Here is a 12376-nt window from a genome sequence, read left to right as displayed (position 1 = left end):
TGGAATATTATTCAGCAATAAAAAGGAATAAAGTACTGATACATGCTACAACATAAATGAACCTTGAAAGAAGCCAAGACACAAAAGGTCACCTATTATACGATCGCATTTATATGAAATGACCAGAATAAGTAAATCTATAAAGATGAAAAGTAGGTTAGTGGTTGCCAGGGATGGAGGGAGGGGGAAATAGGAAGTCGCTGCTAACAGGTACCAGGTTTTGTTCTGGCGTAATGGCAATGTTCTGGAATTAGGTAGTGCTGATGATGGCATCATACTGTGAATATACTAAAACCCACTGAACTTTACACTTTAAAATGTTGAATTTTATGTTATGAAAATGTCAGCTCAATTTGTGAATTAAAAACAAACCTCCCAAACTCCTAATATTTGACTATTAAAATATAAAAATGTTCGTCTGCATACCAACTGCATAAAGCCCTCTTCTAAGCCAGCATTATATGGGTATCCAGCCTGGCAAAAATACAGGGCCAGTACAAATCTTTCTCCCAACCAGAACTGAAAGAAGAGACTCAGTCTTGCATGTTGTTGTAACTCCCAGCGAGACAGGAATTACGTCTCTCACTGTCTAGCACCGTCCCACCCCAGGGGCAGGTCTGCCAGGCCCTACCTGATCTCTGCGGGTTCTTCTCCAGCCCGCAGCCGCCTGTGAACAGCATCTCTGCTTCCCTGGCCAGCAGCAGGTACCGGGGCTCATCGTGCATCCCATCATACTCCCCACCTTCATCACAGTCAGTCGTCTCCAGGGCAGTGTTGTACCAGAGTAGAGCCTCTGGCCAGCTTTGGGACCTTGCCAAGAGACACAGAGGAAAAGAGGGAAGTTACCATAGCAGCAAGGCAGGAAGGAGGAGGCCCATCAGCAGGCAGGGTAAGTCAGGAATCCCTATGGGGTCACCACCTCTGACTCAGGACCCATAGGACCCAATGCCACCACATCTAAAGGGTGTCATTTACATTGTAGATTTACATATTTATTACAATAGTGGTCAAGCAGTTTTCCCTAAAAAAATTGGGATAGTACAACAATTTTCCAACAGATGGAAGTAGAGCATCTTGAAGAAGGGGAACATTTTCCTCATTTGTACAAAATCACCCTATGGGAATTCCCTGGTGGTCCAGTGATTAGGACTCAGTGCTTTCACTGCCGTGGCCCAGGTTCAGTCTCTGGTCGTGTAACTAAGGTCCTGAAAGCCGCATGGTGAGGCAAAAAAAAAAAAAAAAAAAATCACCGTATGGGTGATTTTTGCATTAGCAGTGGCTGGTATCCCAGCCAATTTGCCCTGTGACTCACACAGGAGAGAAGGTGGGTGGGGGACTCTTTGTCGAGGCCTCCAGAACCTTCTCACAGCAGTCATTCAGCCCCATCTTCTGCTCTGCCTCTTCCGGCCAGCTCTAGCTCTACTCCAGCAAATGCAGAGTTTACCCGGAAGAGCTGACTTCCCTCTTCTGGCTCTGCCCTCTACCCTCAACCCTTTCTCCTACTGCAGCACATGAATGGCCAAACCACCAAGGGCGTATGCTGAATTCAAGTTCCAGCTGAATCTGAACAATACAGAATAAAGAGCAAACAGGGCAGTGGGCTCTTCTCCTTGGGGTGTACTACTGCACATTACCAAACATGTGAGGAACTATTTAGAGTGCATCAGGAAGGAGCAAAGAGAGACACAGAGAAGAAGGTCTATGGGCCTCATGAAACGTTCCAGGAGCGACAGCTATATATATATATATGGACCTGGCTCTACCCTCCAGTCTTAGCTCCTGTCAACCTCCTCCCGTGCCCGGCTCGTTGGGTCACGTTCTCCTCCCCGAACGCGCCAGCTCCTGTCGGCTTTTGCACCTGCTGCTCCCTCTGCTTAGAACGTCCTTCCTTCAACTCTTCCCATACCTGGCTCCTCACCTCTCCAACCTCAGCTCAACTTCTTCAGAGATGCTGTCCCCAAACACCCTATTTCTTATAATTACCTCAATCTGTTCATCTCCTGTTTACCTACTTAATTGCTTATTATGATTTCCCTGACTAGAACATAAGCCCCAAGAAGGTAGGGACCTTGTCTGTTCTATTCACTGCTGCATTCCCAGGGCCTGGCAAACAGCACAGCCTCTCTAAATGTCTGTTGAAGTGGCTGGCTAGGATAGTGTCAGGAGATAACCCTGACTCCATTTTATTTTATAAAAAAGGGAAGTTATTTGAAAATTACTGGTGACACACCCAAAAAACCAGGGTTTTAACAGTGGATTGGAAGCCACTGAACTACATGATTTCACTTCTTTCAGCTTTGACCCTCCCCAGTCTTGAAGGGCAAGGCAGAATCCCCCCAACACATTAAATGTAAAAGGAGGGAAAGGGCCTACTCTCTCCCCACCCACCCCTACCCAGCTCTGCACCCAGCGGTTATTAGCATGTCTACCCTGCCTTGCAATTTCCAATGACTTTTCCTTGTCCTATTAGATGGTAACTTCTAAGGGTGTCAAAACCCCTTAAAATGCAAATAGCTGACCCTCAATTAATGCTCCCTGAATGGAAGAGGCTGGAGCTGGTTGGAATGAGGAAGAAGAGTAAGAAAAAGACTATAGCAGAAGCTATAGAAGAAAATCTTGATAGATTTAACTACAAAATATTAAAAACCAGCATGTCCCCAGACCCAATAAACAATGGTCGTTGTGTGGCACATGTGCCATCCCCTGCCCCCCCAAATCTATGATAGCCAGCTCTCTTTTTTTTTTGGCCACACCTTGCAGCATGCGGAACTTCCCACACCGAGGATCGAACCCATGCTCCCTGCAGTGGAAGCGCGGAGTCTTAACCAAAGGACCACCAGGGAAGCCTTTTTTTTCTTTTTTTTAAAAAATTTAACACTATCTTTTTTTTTTTTTTTTGGTAGCCATCTCAGAAAATTTTTTAAAAGCCAACTCATATACCAGAGTTAACAGTCTTAATATATTAAAATTTTTAACAGGGAATTCCCTGGTGGTCCAGTGGTTAGGACTCCACGCTTCCACTGCAGGGGGGGCATGGGTTCAATCCCTGGTTGGGGAACTAAGATCCTGTATGCCACATGGTGGTGGTGGGGGGGGAATACATATATATATATATATATATATAAAATTCTTACAAATCAAAACCCAAAAACCTATTGTCTCAAATTAAAAAGAGAAAGTAGACAGAGGACATAAAGAGAAAATACATACAGCAAATTTTTTTTTAAGGGCCTCAGATACAGATATTCAATGCCCAGCTCCAGCTCCCCCCACCCATGCGGTGGTGCTTCCCCACTGCACTCAGTGGGCACCACAGATGTTGGCATTTGATCGGACACAATTGTGTCGTGTCTGTTTTGTTTACCTCCCCTCCACGCCAGTGTAATTCTGAGTCCCTAAGAAGCAGGCTAATGTACAGTCCGCTGGAGGAGAGGTGAAAAGACCTACGTTGTGGCTCCACTACTTGCTGGCTACTGGACTATGGACAAGGCCCTTCACTTCTCAGAACTACAGTTTACTCATCCATAACATAAGCCCCCAAATGCCTGCCCTGTCTGCGTCAAAGAGATGTGTTGGTTCATTCATTCAAACAACTACTGAGCCGGGCCCTGCACTAAGCACTGGGCCTGAAGAGATGCAGGAGACCCAATTCTAGTTCTCGGTGAAATAAAATCACAGATATGAAAGTGCATCCAAATATAGGGGAGCATTACTGTTACAACACAGTAGGTAGCCGACAAATGTTTGCATGACATGTAATTCAGGCAGGATGTCATGTATCCGGACGTTTTAGACCCTGAGAGCTTGAGATGACAGACCCACAGCCCTGACTTTCCTTCTAAACCCAGTGAGAGGGACATGAAAACTTGACCCACAGAGGAGGGAACTGCCAAACCGCCCCCATCCTGGAGGTTTAGACAATGAATGTGCCCACCCTGCTCCCTGCACCTGAGGACAACAGGGGGAAGCTGAGATCCACTGGGAGCCACAGAGGGTGAGCAATGGGTCCCGCTAAGAGTTCAATTCCCCCAACCGTCCTCTGCTCCTGGACTTCTGGGACCTCCCACTGGCCAAGCCAAAGAGCCGAGATGAAGCTGCCATTCTCCTCTCTTCCCACCGCCGAGTCCAGTCCTGGCACCCCTGCCAGAGGGATAACCGAAAAGCTGTTGACACCTGCAGGGCTGTAGCCATCAGGAGTCTTAAAACCGCTCTGGAAAACTCACACCAGGCTTGAACTCCCCTAGAGCTTGCTTCCTTCCCTCCCCTCCCTCTCAGAAGTGAAAAATAGTAAGAATAAAAATAAAAGTAGGAAGAATCAATTAAAATCACCCCTAATTCTAACATCTAAGGACCACCACTCTGGACCTGATGCTACATATCCTTTCAAACTCTTTCTCAGGCAAATCTTTACATGAAATGGCTAAGATGCCATTTATCTCTCACTGTATGTGCCAGGCACAGTGAGGATAAAGGCAGCATCTCATTTAACCCTCATACAATGAGACACAACCACCCTAGGATGCAGGTTCTATAATCGTTTCCATTTTACACAGTGAAGAAACTGAGGCCAAGGAGGTAAAACTACTTGCCCATGGTCACTGGGCTGGTACTCAGGGGAGCCACATCTGGAACTCAGGTCTGTCCTAACACCGGAGGGGAAGCTCCCACCTGCAGCCCAGGTTCCCACCAGTGTCACCTGAGCCATGGCCACAGTACCTGTCTGGGCTGAGGTTCTGGCCAGTGTCAAAGGCTCGTGCCACCAAGATCATGGACTGTCTGTCGCCAGCTTCAGCTGCCTTCAGTAAGTAATTAAATCCTTTGGTTTTATTCTCTTCTGTCTCCTGTTAACACAAACCAAAGACAGGGAGAGAAAAGGAAATGAGGCTTACACGGGAGGGGCTGCCAGGATCTCACTCATCAATCTTTTCCCTGTTTCTTGAATTGTTTTGAGAGCTCCAGGCTGGGGCTGCTGTAGAATTGCGCATCGTGAGAAAGAGAACAGGGCTTCCCCTGCTGCAAAGAGCTCCTGGGGGTTCCCATCAGGCAGGGAGAAATGGAAGCTTAGCTCACTCCCGCTCGCTCTCCTCTATCTGCTCTGATTCCTCCAGAGACCACATCATCTCTCGCCTCCAGCAGGGGCTCCCTGCTTCCAATTCTTTTTACATTTTTTAGCACCTTTATTGAGATATAATTCACATAACATACAACTCGCTCATTTAAAGCGTACAACTCGATAGTTCTTAGTATAATCACAGATTGCGCAACCAACACCATAATCAATTTCAGCATATTTTCATCAAGCCAAGAAGGATTCAAAACACCATACCGCCTAACCATTACCTCCCAATTGTTCCATCCCGCCCAGCCCTAGGCAACCACTACTCTACATGCTGTTTCTAGAGATTTCCCTACTCTGGACATTTTATATAAATGTAATCATATAACATGTGGTCTATGGACTTCCCTGGCAGTTCAGTGGTTAAGAATCTGCGCTCCCCTTGCAAGGGGCGCAGGTCCGATCCCTGGTCAGGGAACTAGGATCTCACGTGCCGCTTGGCTCAGCCAAAAAACAAAACAAAACAAAAAGCATGTGGTTTAGTGTGACTGGCTTTTTTCACTTGGCGTAAATTTTTTTTAATAAATTTATTTATTTTTGGCTGCATTGGGTCTTCGCTGCTGCGCGCGGGCTTCCTCTAGTTGCAGCAAGTGGGGGCTACTCTTTGTTGCGGTTCGTGGGCTTCTCATTGCAGCGGCTTCTCTTGTTGCAGAGCACGGGCTCTACTAGGCGCGCGGGCTTCAGTAGTTGTGGCTCGCGGGCTCTAGAGCGCAGGCTCAGTAGTTGTCGCGCACAGGCTTAGTTGCTCTGCGGCATGTGAGAATCTTCCCAGACAAGGGCTCGAACCCGTGTCCCCTGCATTGGCAGGCGGATTCTTAACCACTGTGCCACCAGGGAAGCCCTGGGATAAAGTTTTCAAGGTTCATTCATACAGCTTCTATCAGTGTTTCATTCTCTTTTATGGCCAAATAACATTCCATTGTGTGAATGTCTCACAATTTGTTTATCTGTTCATCAGTCATCAGGTGACGGATATCTGGGTTGTTTCCACCGTTTGGCTATTATGAATAATGCTGCTATGAACATCTGTGTGCATAGTTTTTGTATGGATGTATGTTTTTCTTTTGGGGGGATATATATACCTAGGAGTAGAATTGCTGGATAACTCTATGTTTAGCCTTTTGAGGAGCTGTTTCCCACAGTGGCTGCACTACTCTACATTCCCACCTGCTTCCATCCTGCTTCTCCGATATCCATCCAGAGAGATGCTTTAAGCCCAGGTCAGGTCATGTTACTCTACCAAAGCTGCTCTAAGACTTCCTATCTCACTCGGAGACAAATCCAAAGCCCTCCTATCAGCCTATGAGGCCCTTCTCGACCTTCAGGATTCAAGGAGTGTGGCTGGGACTACCAGTTGTCTGCCATATTTTTGCTGGCACATGGCTAACCAGCTAAAAACTACATTTCCCAGCCTCTCTTGCAGCTGGAATCAGCGTCCTAATAACAAGAGGCCTATCCACTCTTTTTTCTTAAATTTATTTGTTTTTATTTTTGGCTGTGTTGGGTCTTCCTTGCGGTGCACGGGCTTCTCATTGTGGTGGCTTCTCTTGTCGTGGAGCATGGGCTCCAGGCACGTGGGCTTCAGTAGTTGTGGTGCACGGGCTTAGCAGTTGTGGCTCGCGGGCTCTAGAGCGCAGGCTCAGTCGTTGTGGCACAGGGGCTTAGTTGCTCCATGGCACGTGGGATCTTGCCGGACCAGGGCTCGAACCCGTGTCCCCTGCACTGGCAGGCAGACTCTTAACCCCTGCGCCACCAGGGAAGCCCGTATCCAGTCCCTCCTGATCTCACTCCCTGTCACAATTTCCCCCCAGCACTTAAGAACAATGCTTGGCACAGGCAGTGCTCAATAAAGGTCAGTTATTTTTACTTCTGTTGGAAATATTTTCATTTGTTAATTATTATCTGTATTACAACCTTATCTGCCTGAAAAGTTTGCTGTTGTGAATAAGAACCTAGGACGGTGCCCAGAGTGTAGGAGATACTCAAAAAGCATGTGCTGGATAAACGAATGTCTTAGCAAGACAACAGGAAAAGGTCCTAAGAATGGGGGCTTTGGGGAAAGCGGGAGATGGGCCGGCAGCCTTTCAGGGCATGTGGCCATGGTTTTCTTTGCTGCCAGATTCTGTCCTGGAGGGAAAGGAGTTTGGGACACCTGCAGATGAGAAAACCGAAATAGCTTCTACATCCCTTTACAAAGGTGCTCGGGTGCAGCTGGTGTAAACAGCCTGAGATCACAGGGAGAGTTACCAGGGAGTCTCAGCGAGAGTGGTCTCCCCAGTCCTGGCCCCTAACCACTCATCCTGGACCCTGGCATTCCTTTATTCAGGCCTCAAACCCTTCTGAGTGTCCTCTCTGTGCCAGATGCTGGGAGAACAGGCCAAACGCAGTGGGTACGCTGGAGCCGGCTCTGCAGGCTTGTGAGAACCGATGTGAAAGCAAGCCAGTCGTAAAACACAGCCATTATTAGAAATTAAATTACGTAAGCTTACAATTAAATGAAAGGTAACAAATACCCAAAGCTCATCACTTCCTAACTATTTTACTATGTTTTACTGTTGTCTGTCCTCTTGAGGTTATTTATATCTATTGCAGGGCTTCTCAACCCTGGCACTACTGGCATTTTAGATGATATAATTCTGTGTTGCAGGGACTGTCCTGTGCGTTGTAGATGTTTGGCAGCATGCCTGCCCTCTACCCACTAGATGCCAGTTGCGCTCCCAGAGCTGTGACAACCAAAGATGTCTCCAGACACTGCCAAGTGTCCCCTGGAGAAGGGGGAGGCAAAATGACTCGTGGAGAACCACCAGTCTGTGGAATCTTCATGATGGAAATGCTATGTGGAAACGGTGTGCTGTGGTGCATTTCCTCCAACTCCGTGCTCGGCGATGTCATCTTAGTGCTTGCACGTTGGCCATGGTAGAAGCAGTTATACCACGAGATGGCAAAAAATATTAATAATGCAGACTAATTTGCAAGTGTGCCGTGTCTGTAGCCATTACATTGTGACTAGCACAAGAAACTGGAGAAACATTCTTCAGTATTTAAAACTATCGTCTGATTCAGCAAAGAAGTTGCTCGTATCAGCAGCAAATAAATGAAGTTCCAACTCTGACAAAGGACTTGCTTATTTCACTTTCATCTTACTCACTAAAGTAAGTGAAAGTATCAACCAGTATCTAACGTCAGAACTTCACGCCTCCATCAGCTGCAACCAAAGCTGGGCTACAGACATGAGTTCCACAAAAATTAGCAACGGAAGTCTGTGAGGATCTATCGACTATATAGAATTCACAATAGTTTTATGATTTGTAAACTGTATGCTCCACATTCCTTATATCAGTAAATGTATAATAAACTTACAAGTAGATGTATAATAAACGTACATACATATATGTGCAAACATTCCCTCCCCACCTGCAAGAGCCAGTTGTTAAGCATTTATCAGCGCACCACCGGCTAAATGAGATATATTCAGTCCACTCCTCAGGGAGCACGGAGACGAGAGAAAGAGGAACAAATCATCTGCCTGTCAAAATCCCCTCCCCCAACCAAGCCTGCCCTTCACCATCTAAAACAGGAAATAAAAATGGCTGTAAGTTATCCCTGACCGCACGCCAAAGGATGTATCTGACTGAACCATATGAAACTGCCAATATTCTACCCTCATGACCTATAAAAACGGTTCAACTTAATATGTCCAAGTCTGGTCACTGCAGCAGTTTTTGAGATATCATAAGAATGGAACCAACCCAAGTGTCCATCAACAGGGCACAGGTTAAATAAAGTACCTGTACAATGGAATGTTACTCAGCTGTCAGAAAGAATGAGGAAGCTGTCTCTACAGCACTGAGGGGAAAAGTCTGCAGGACGCTGCAGAAATAGGGCCTTTCCAAACAGACAGACGTAACTAGTTAAGATGAGGGCAGACTGGAGTAGGGTGGACCCTAAACTCCATAGGACTGGTGTCTTCGTAAGAAAAGAGACACAGAGGCACAGAGACACACACACAGAAAAAAGGCCATGTGAAGATGGAAACAGAGATTGGAGTGATGTACCTACAGACCAAGGAACACCCAAGATTGCCTCCAGTCACTAGAAGCTAGAAGATCATGGCCTGTCAACACACTGATTTTGGACTTCTAGCCTCTAGAACCGTGAGAATGAATTTCTGTCGTTTTAAGCCCCCCAGTTTGTGGTTCTTAGTTATGGCAGCCCTAGGAAATGAATACCCTCTTGGAATTACATGTGAGAAACTAATAATGATGGTTACCTGTTAGCAGGAGAATGAGAAGGTGGAGGAAAAGGTGGGAGGGAGATTTTTCACTGTAAACCTTTTCACATTAAAAAAACGTTTCGTCACATGACTGTATTAACTATTTTAAAAAAATCAAGGACTTTTGGGTGCCTTCCCACACTCTCTTCCAGTCTGAGAGCCCCCAACCTGCTGGGCCATGGTGAGGCTCACAGAGCAGGGCTGGTGCCCTGTGCCCACACCAAGCCCAGCCTCGTCTGGCTGCAAGCCTGGCCCACGTGACAGAGAGCTGGAGACTTTTATGCTGGGAGCATGTGCACACCAGGGGCCTCTCAACTTCTCTAAGGAAAGGATCACACTCCCTAGGCCACGTCAGGTCCTATCCACTGTGCCCACGGACCAGGGGAGTGATGAGGGAGCAGACACCCTCACGGATTCCCATCACACCCATCCTGCCCGGGCCCCTCTCCAGCCTCATCTCCTGCACCTTGTCTTCACGCTCCACACTCCAGCCGCACTGATCGCCTCCTGTCTCCCCAGGGCCTGGGCCCGCGCTGTCCCCTCTGCCCACACTCCCCCTCCCACACTCTGCCTGGCTGACTCCACTGGGCCCGCAGGTCTACCTTAGGGATCACTTCATTCATTCGTTCCACAAACGAATGCTGATTATCTAGTGTGTGCCAGGTCTGTTCTAGCCACTAGGGACAGAGCTGCAACTGCCAATCAAGAAACCCCAGCTGCGGCCCTTCCTCATTTATCTGCAGTAGCATCTTCTGCTTCTCCCGCCGCACCATGTCGCAATTGCCTGGGAATGTGACTGTCACCTTCCACTCAGTCCCCAAGGCCGGAGACCAATTCTATCAGCGTCAACTAACTTGGAAGTGCCTGGTCCCAAACTGATGCTCGGGAAATTTCTGAGGCGTAAACCCAGGGAGCGAAGGGTGATGGGTTGCCTGAGCCCCCGCCCCCCCTCACCTTCAGAGAGACGTCCGCCAGGATGTGGTGGGGCAGCTGCGAGTACATGAGTCCCAGGCCCGCGATGGCCTCCAGCTCGCCGAGGTCGGCCGCCTGCTCCAGGTGGAAGATCGCCGACGCCCGGTCCCACTCCTCGTCCTTCTTGCAGAAGCGCCCGCCCTCATGGTAGCGCACCATGGCCAGATGGACCTGCCACACAGACGGCACGTGGGCCTGGCTGCCTGGAGGCCGCAGCCGCGGCCGAGGGCCTCCCAGCCAGCCTGGGGGAGGGAGCGACTCTTGGGGGAGGCGCCGGGTTAATGCAGAGAGGGCATCACCATACCTTCCCCAAAATGGACTTCCCGATTCTCTTCTCAAGGTCCAGAGCGTTGAGCCTCTGCACTTCCAGGGCCACGGCTGAAGGCCTCGACAGGTGGAGACGGGAGGAGTTGAGGAGATTCCACTTCTCCACACAGACCTGAAGGGAGGACCGGGCATTTACAGGCCAGAGAAGCGAGGGGCTGGGGATGGACGCACCCTCCCAGCTGTGAAAGTCGGCCTGGCGAGTTAAGGGGCGCGGACCTGTGCGGTGTCAAGTTTTCCTGGACAAACCCGGCTCCATTTCCAGTCACTTGAATTATGCCAGCTTGTGGGCACTGAGGGACACAAGCAACAGGTAGCAACAGGACACAAAGGCTAGCACACTGCATTGCAGCAGTTCAAATAAGTGTCTCCTCACTTATCCATCTGACTTAGGTCGGGGAGTTTCAACCCTGAGCTGCTCCTCTGCCAGCTCCCCACACAAGGCACCAGAAGAGCCTCACTTCAGACCTGGCAGCAAATCCACTGTGCTTTCCCTGTGCATCTACAGGGTGCTTCAGGAGACGGGCTTAGAAAACACACCACGTCTCCCAGCTAAAAACACCCCTGTCCAAAGTTCTCGCAGGACAGAGCCAGGCTGCTGTGCGTGTATGTCTGTGTGTACGCACACTAAACAGCCTACCATGCACAGGGCATCCTCCACAAAAAAGAATGACCCAGCCCAGAATGTCAGTGGTGCTGGGATCGAACGACCCTGCCTCCGCACCACGCTGTGGCCTTGACCCGACTGAGAAATACCCTGTGGTAAGGAAATACTGCGTGATGAATAATCTGTGTTCTGGAAGCAGCAGGAGTCAAGCCTGCCCCGGGGATCAGGGAAGCCTCCTGGAGAAGGTGCCACTGGGGTCCAGCCTGGGAGAGCAGACAGGCCTGAGGAGGTATGACCACAGGGGAGGAAGGACCTTGCAGGCAGGAGAGAGACTCGCCTTAGCAAAGGCTGGAGGGTGAGAGGTTCAAAATGTGGTTCCGAGTCAGCTAGAGAAGAGCATTTAGGAGGGTGGTCTTTCCCACACCGGCCTGATGATAATCACCTGAGATACTTCTTCCAACTATTAGCCGGGTAACCTGGGGAGAGTCGCTTAAGACTCCCTTTTTCTCATACATCAAAAGAGGATGAATAACATTAGCCTGTCTCAGTGGGTGGCTGCAAAAATTAAATTTTTGGGGGCTGCACTATGCAGCTTGTGCGAACTTCCCCAACCAGGGATTGAACCCGGGCCACGGCAATGAAAGCCCGGAATTCTAACCACTAGGCCACCAGGGAACTCCCTAGACGTAAATTAACGTATACTGGAAGGCGCTGTGAGCTGAAGCCTCCAGGACAGGCCGTCCTGATCTTCTCTAATTCTCCCCGCTGATCCCGCAGCGTCACACCCAGGAGCTCAAAAAGTATTTGCCGAGGGGATTGGCTCCTTTGCAAAATCGTCCTTTAGGAGACATGTGGAGCACCTGGGCAGGCAGAAGTGACATGACGTGAGGGGGAAGAAACAGAAACAGAGTCTGAAAAAGGCAAGCACGCAGCCACGATGAGGATTCCTGGGGGCACATTACCCGTCCGGAGCTGCCCAGGCTGTCTTCGTCCGACTCATACCTCCGGTTACCGTTTGAGTGGCCCTGATGGAGACATAGATTAGAGTGATCCAAAGAGCAGCCTTCCTCCCAAAAACCTCCTC

General features: G+C 49.0%; 1 protein-coding gene across 2 annotated transcripts in view; it reads right to left on the bottom strand.

Annotated features, from left to right (window-relative positions):
* Nucleotides 1-12376, bottom strand: part of EEF2K (eukaryotic elongation factor 2 kinase) — a 63651-nt gene that overhangs the window by 5216 nt on the left and 46059 nt on the right. For both annotated transcript variants that reach the window (XM_079944670.1, XM_079944671.1), the window contains exons 13-17: nucleotides 12255-12317; nucleotides 10666-10800; nucleotides 10344-10532; nucleotides 4717-4841; nucleotides 632-810 (exon numbers count right to left, since the gene is read on the bottom strand). In XM_079944670.1, coding sequence (XP_079800796.1) covers nucleotides 632-810; nucleotides 4717-4841; nucleotides 10344-10532; nucleotides 10666-10800; nucleotides 12255-12317 — 691 coding nt within the window. The remainder of the gene's footprint in view (nucleotides 1-631; nucleotides 811-4716; nucleotides 4842-10343; nucleotides 10533-10665; nucleotides 10801-12254; nucleotides 12318-12376) is intronic.

Source organism: Stenella coeruleoalba (genome assembly GCF_951394435.1).
Source record: "Stenella coeruleoalba genome assembly, chromosome: 15".
NCBI classification, from domain to species: Eukaryota; Metazoa; Chordata; class Mammalia; order Artiodactyla; family Delphinidae; genus Stenella; species Stenella coeruleoalba.
The sequence above is the reverse complement of the archived record's forward strand: the minus strand, read 5'-3'. Positions and strand labels throughout refer to the sequence as shown.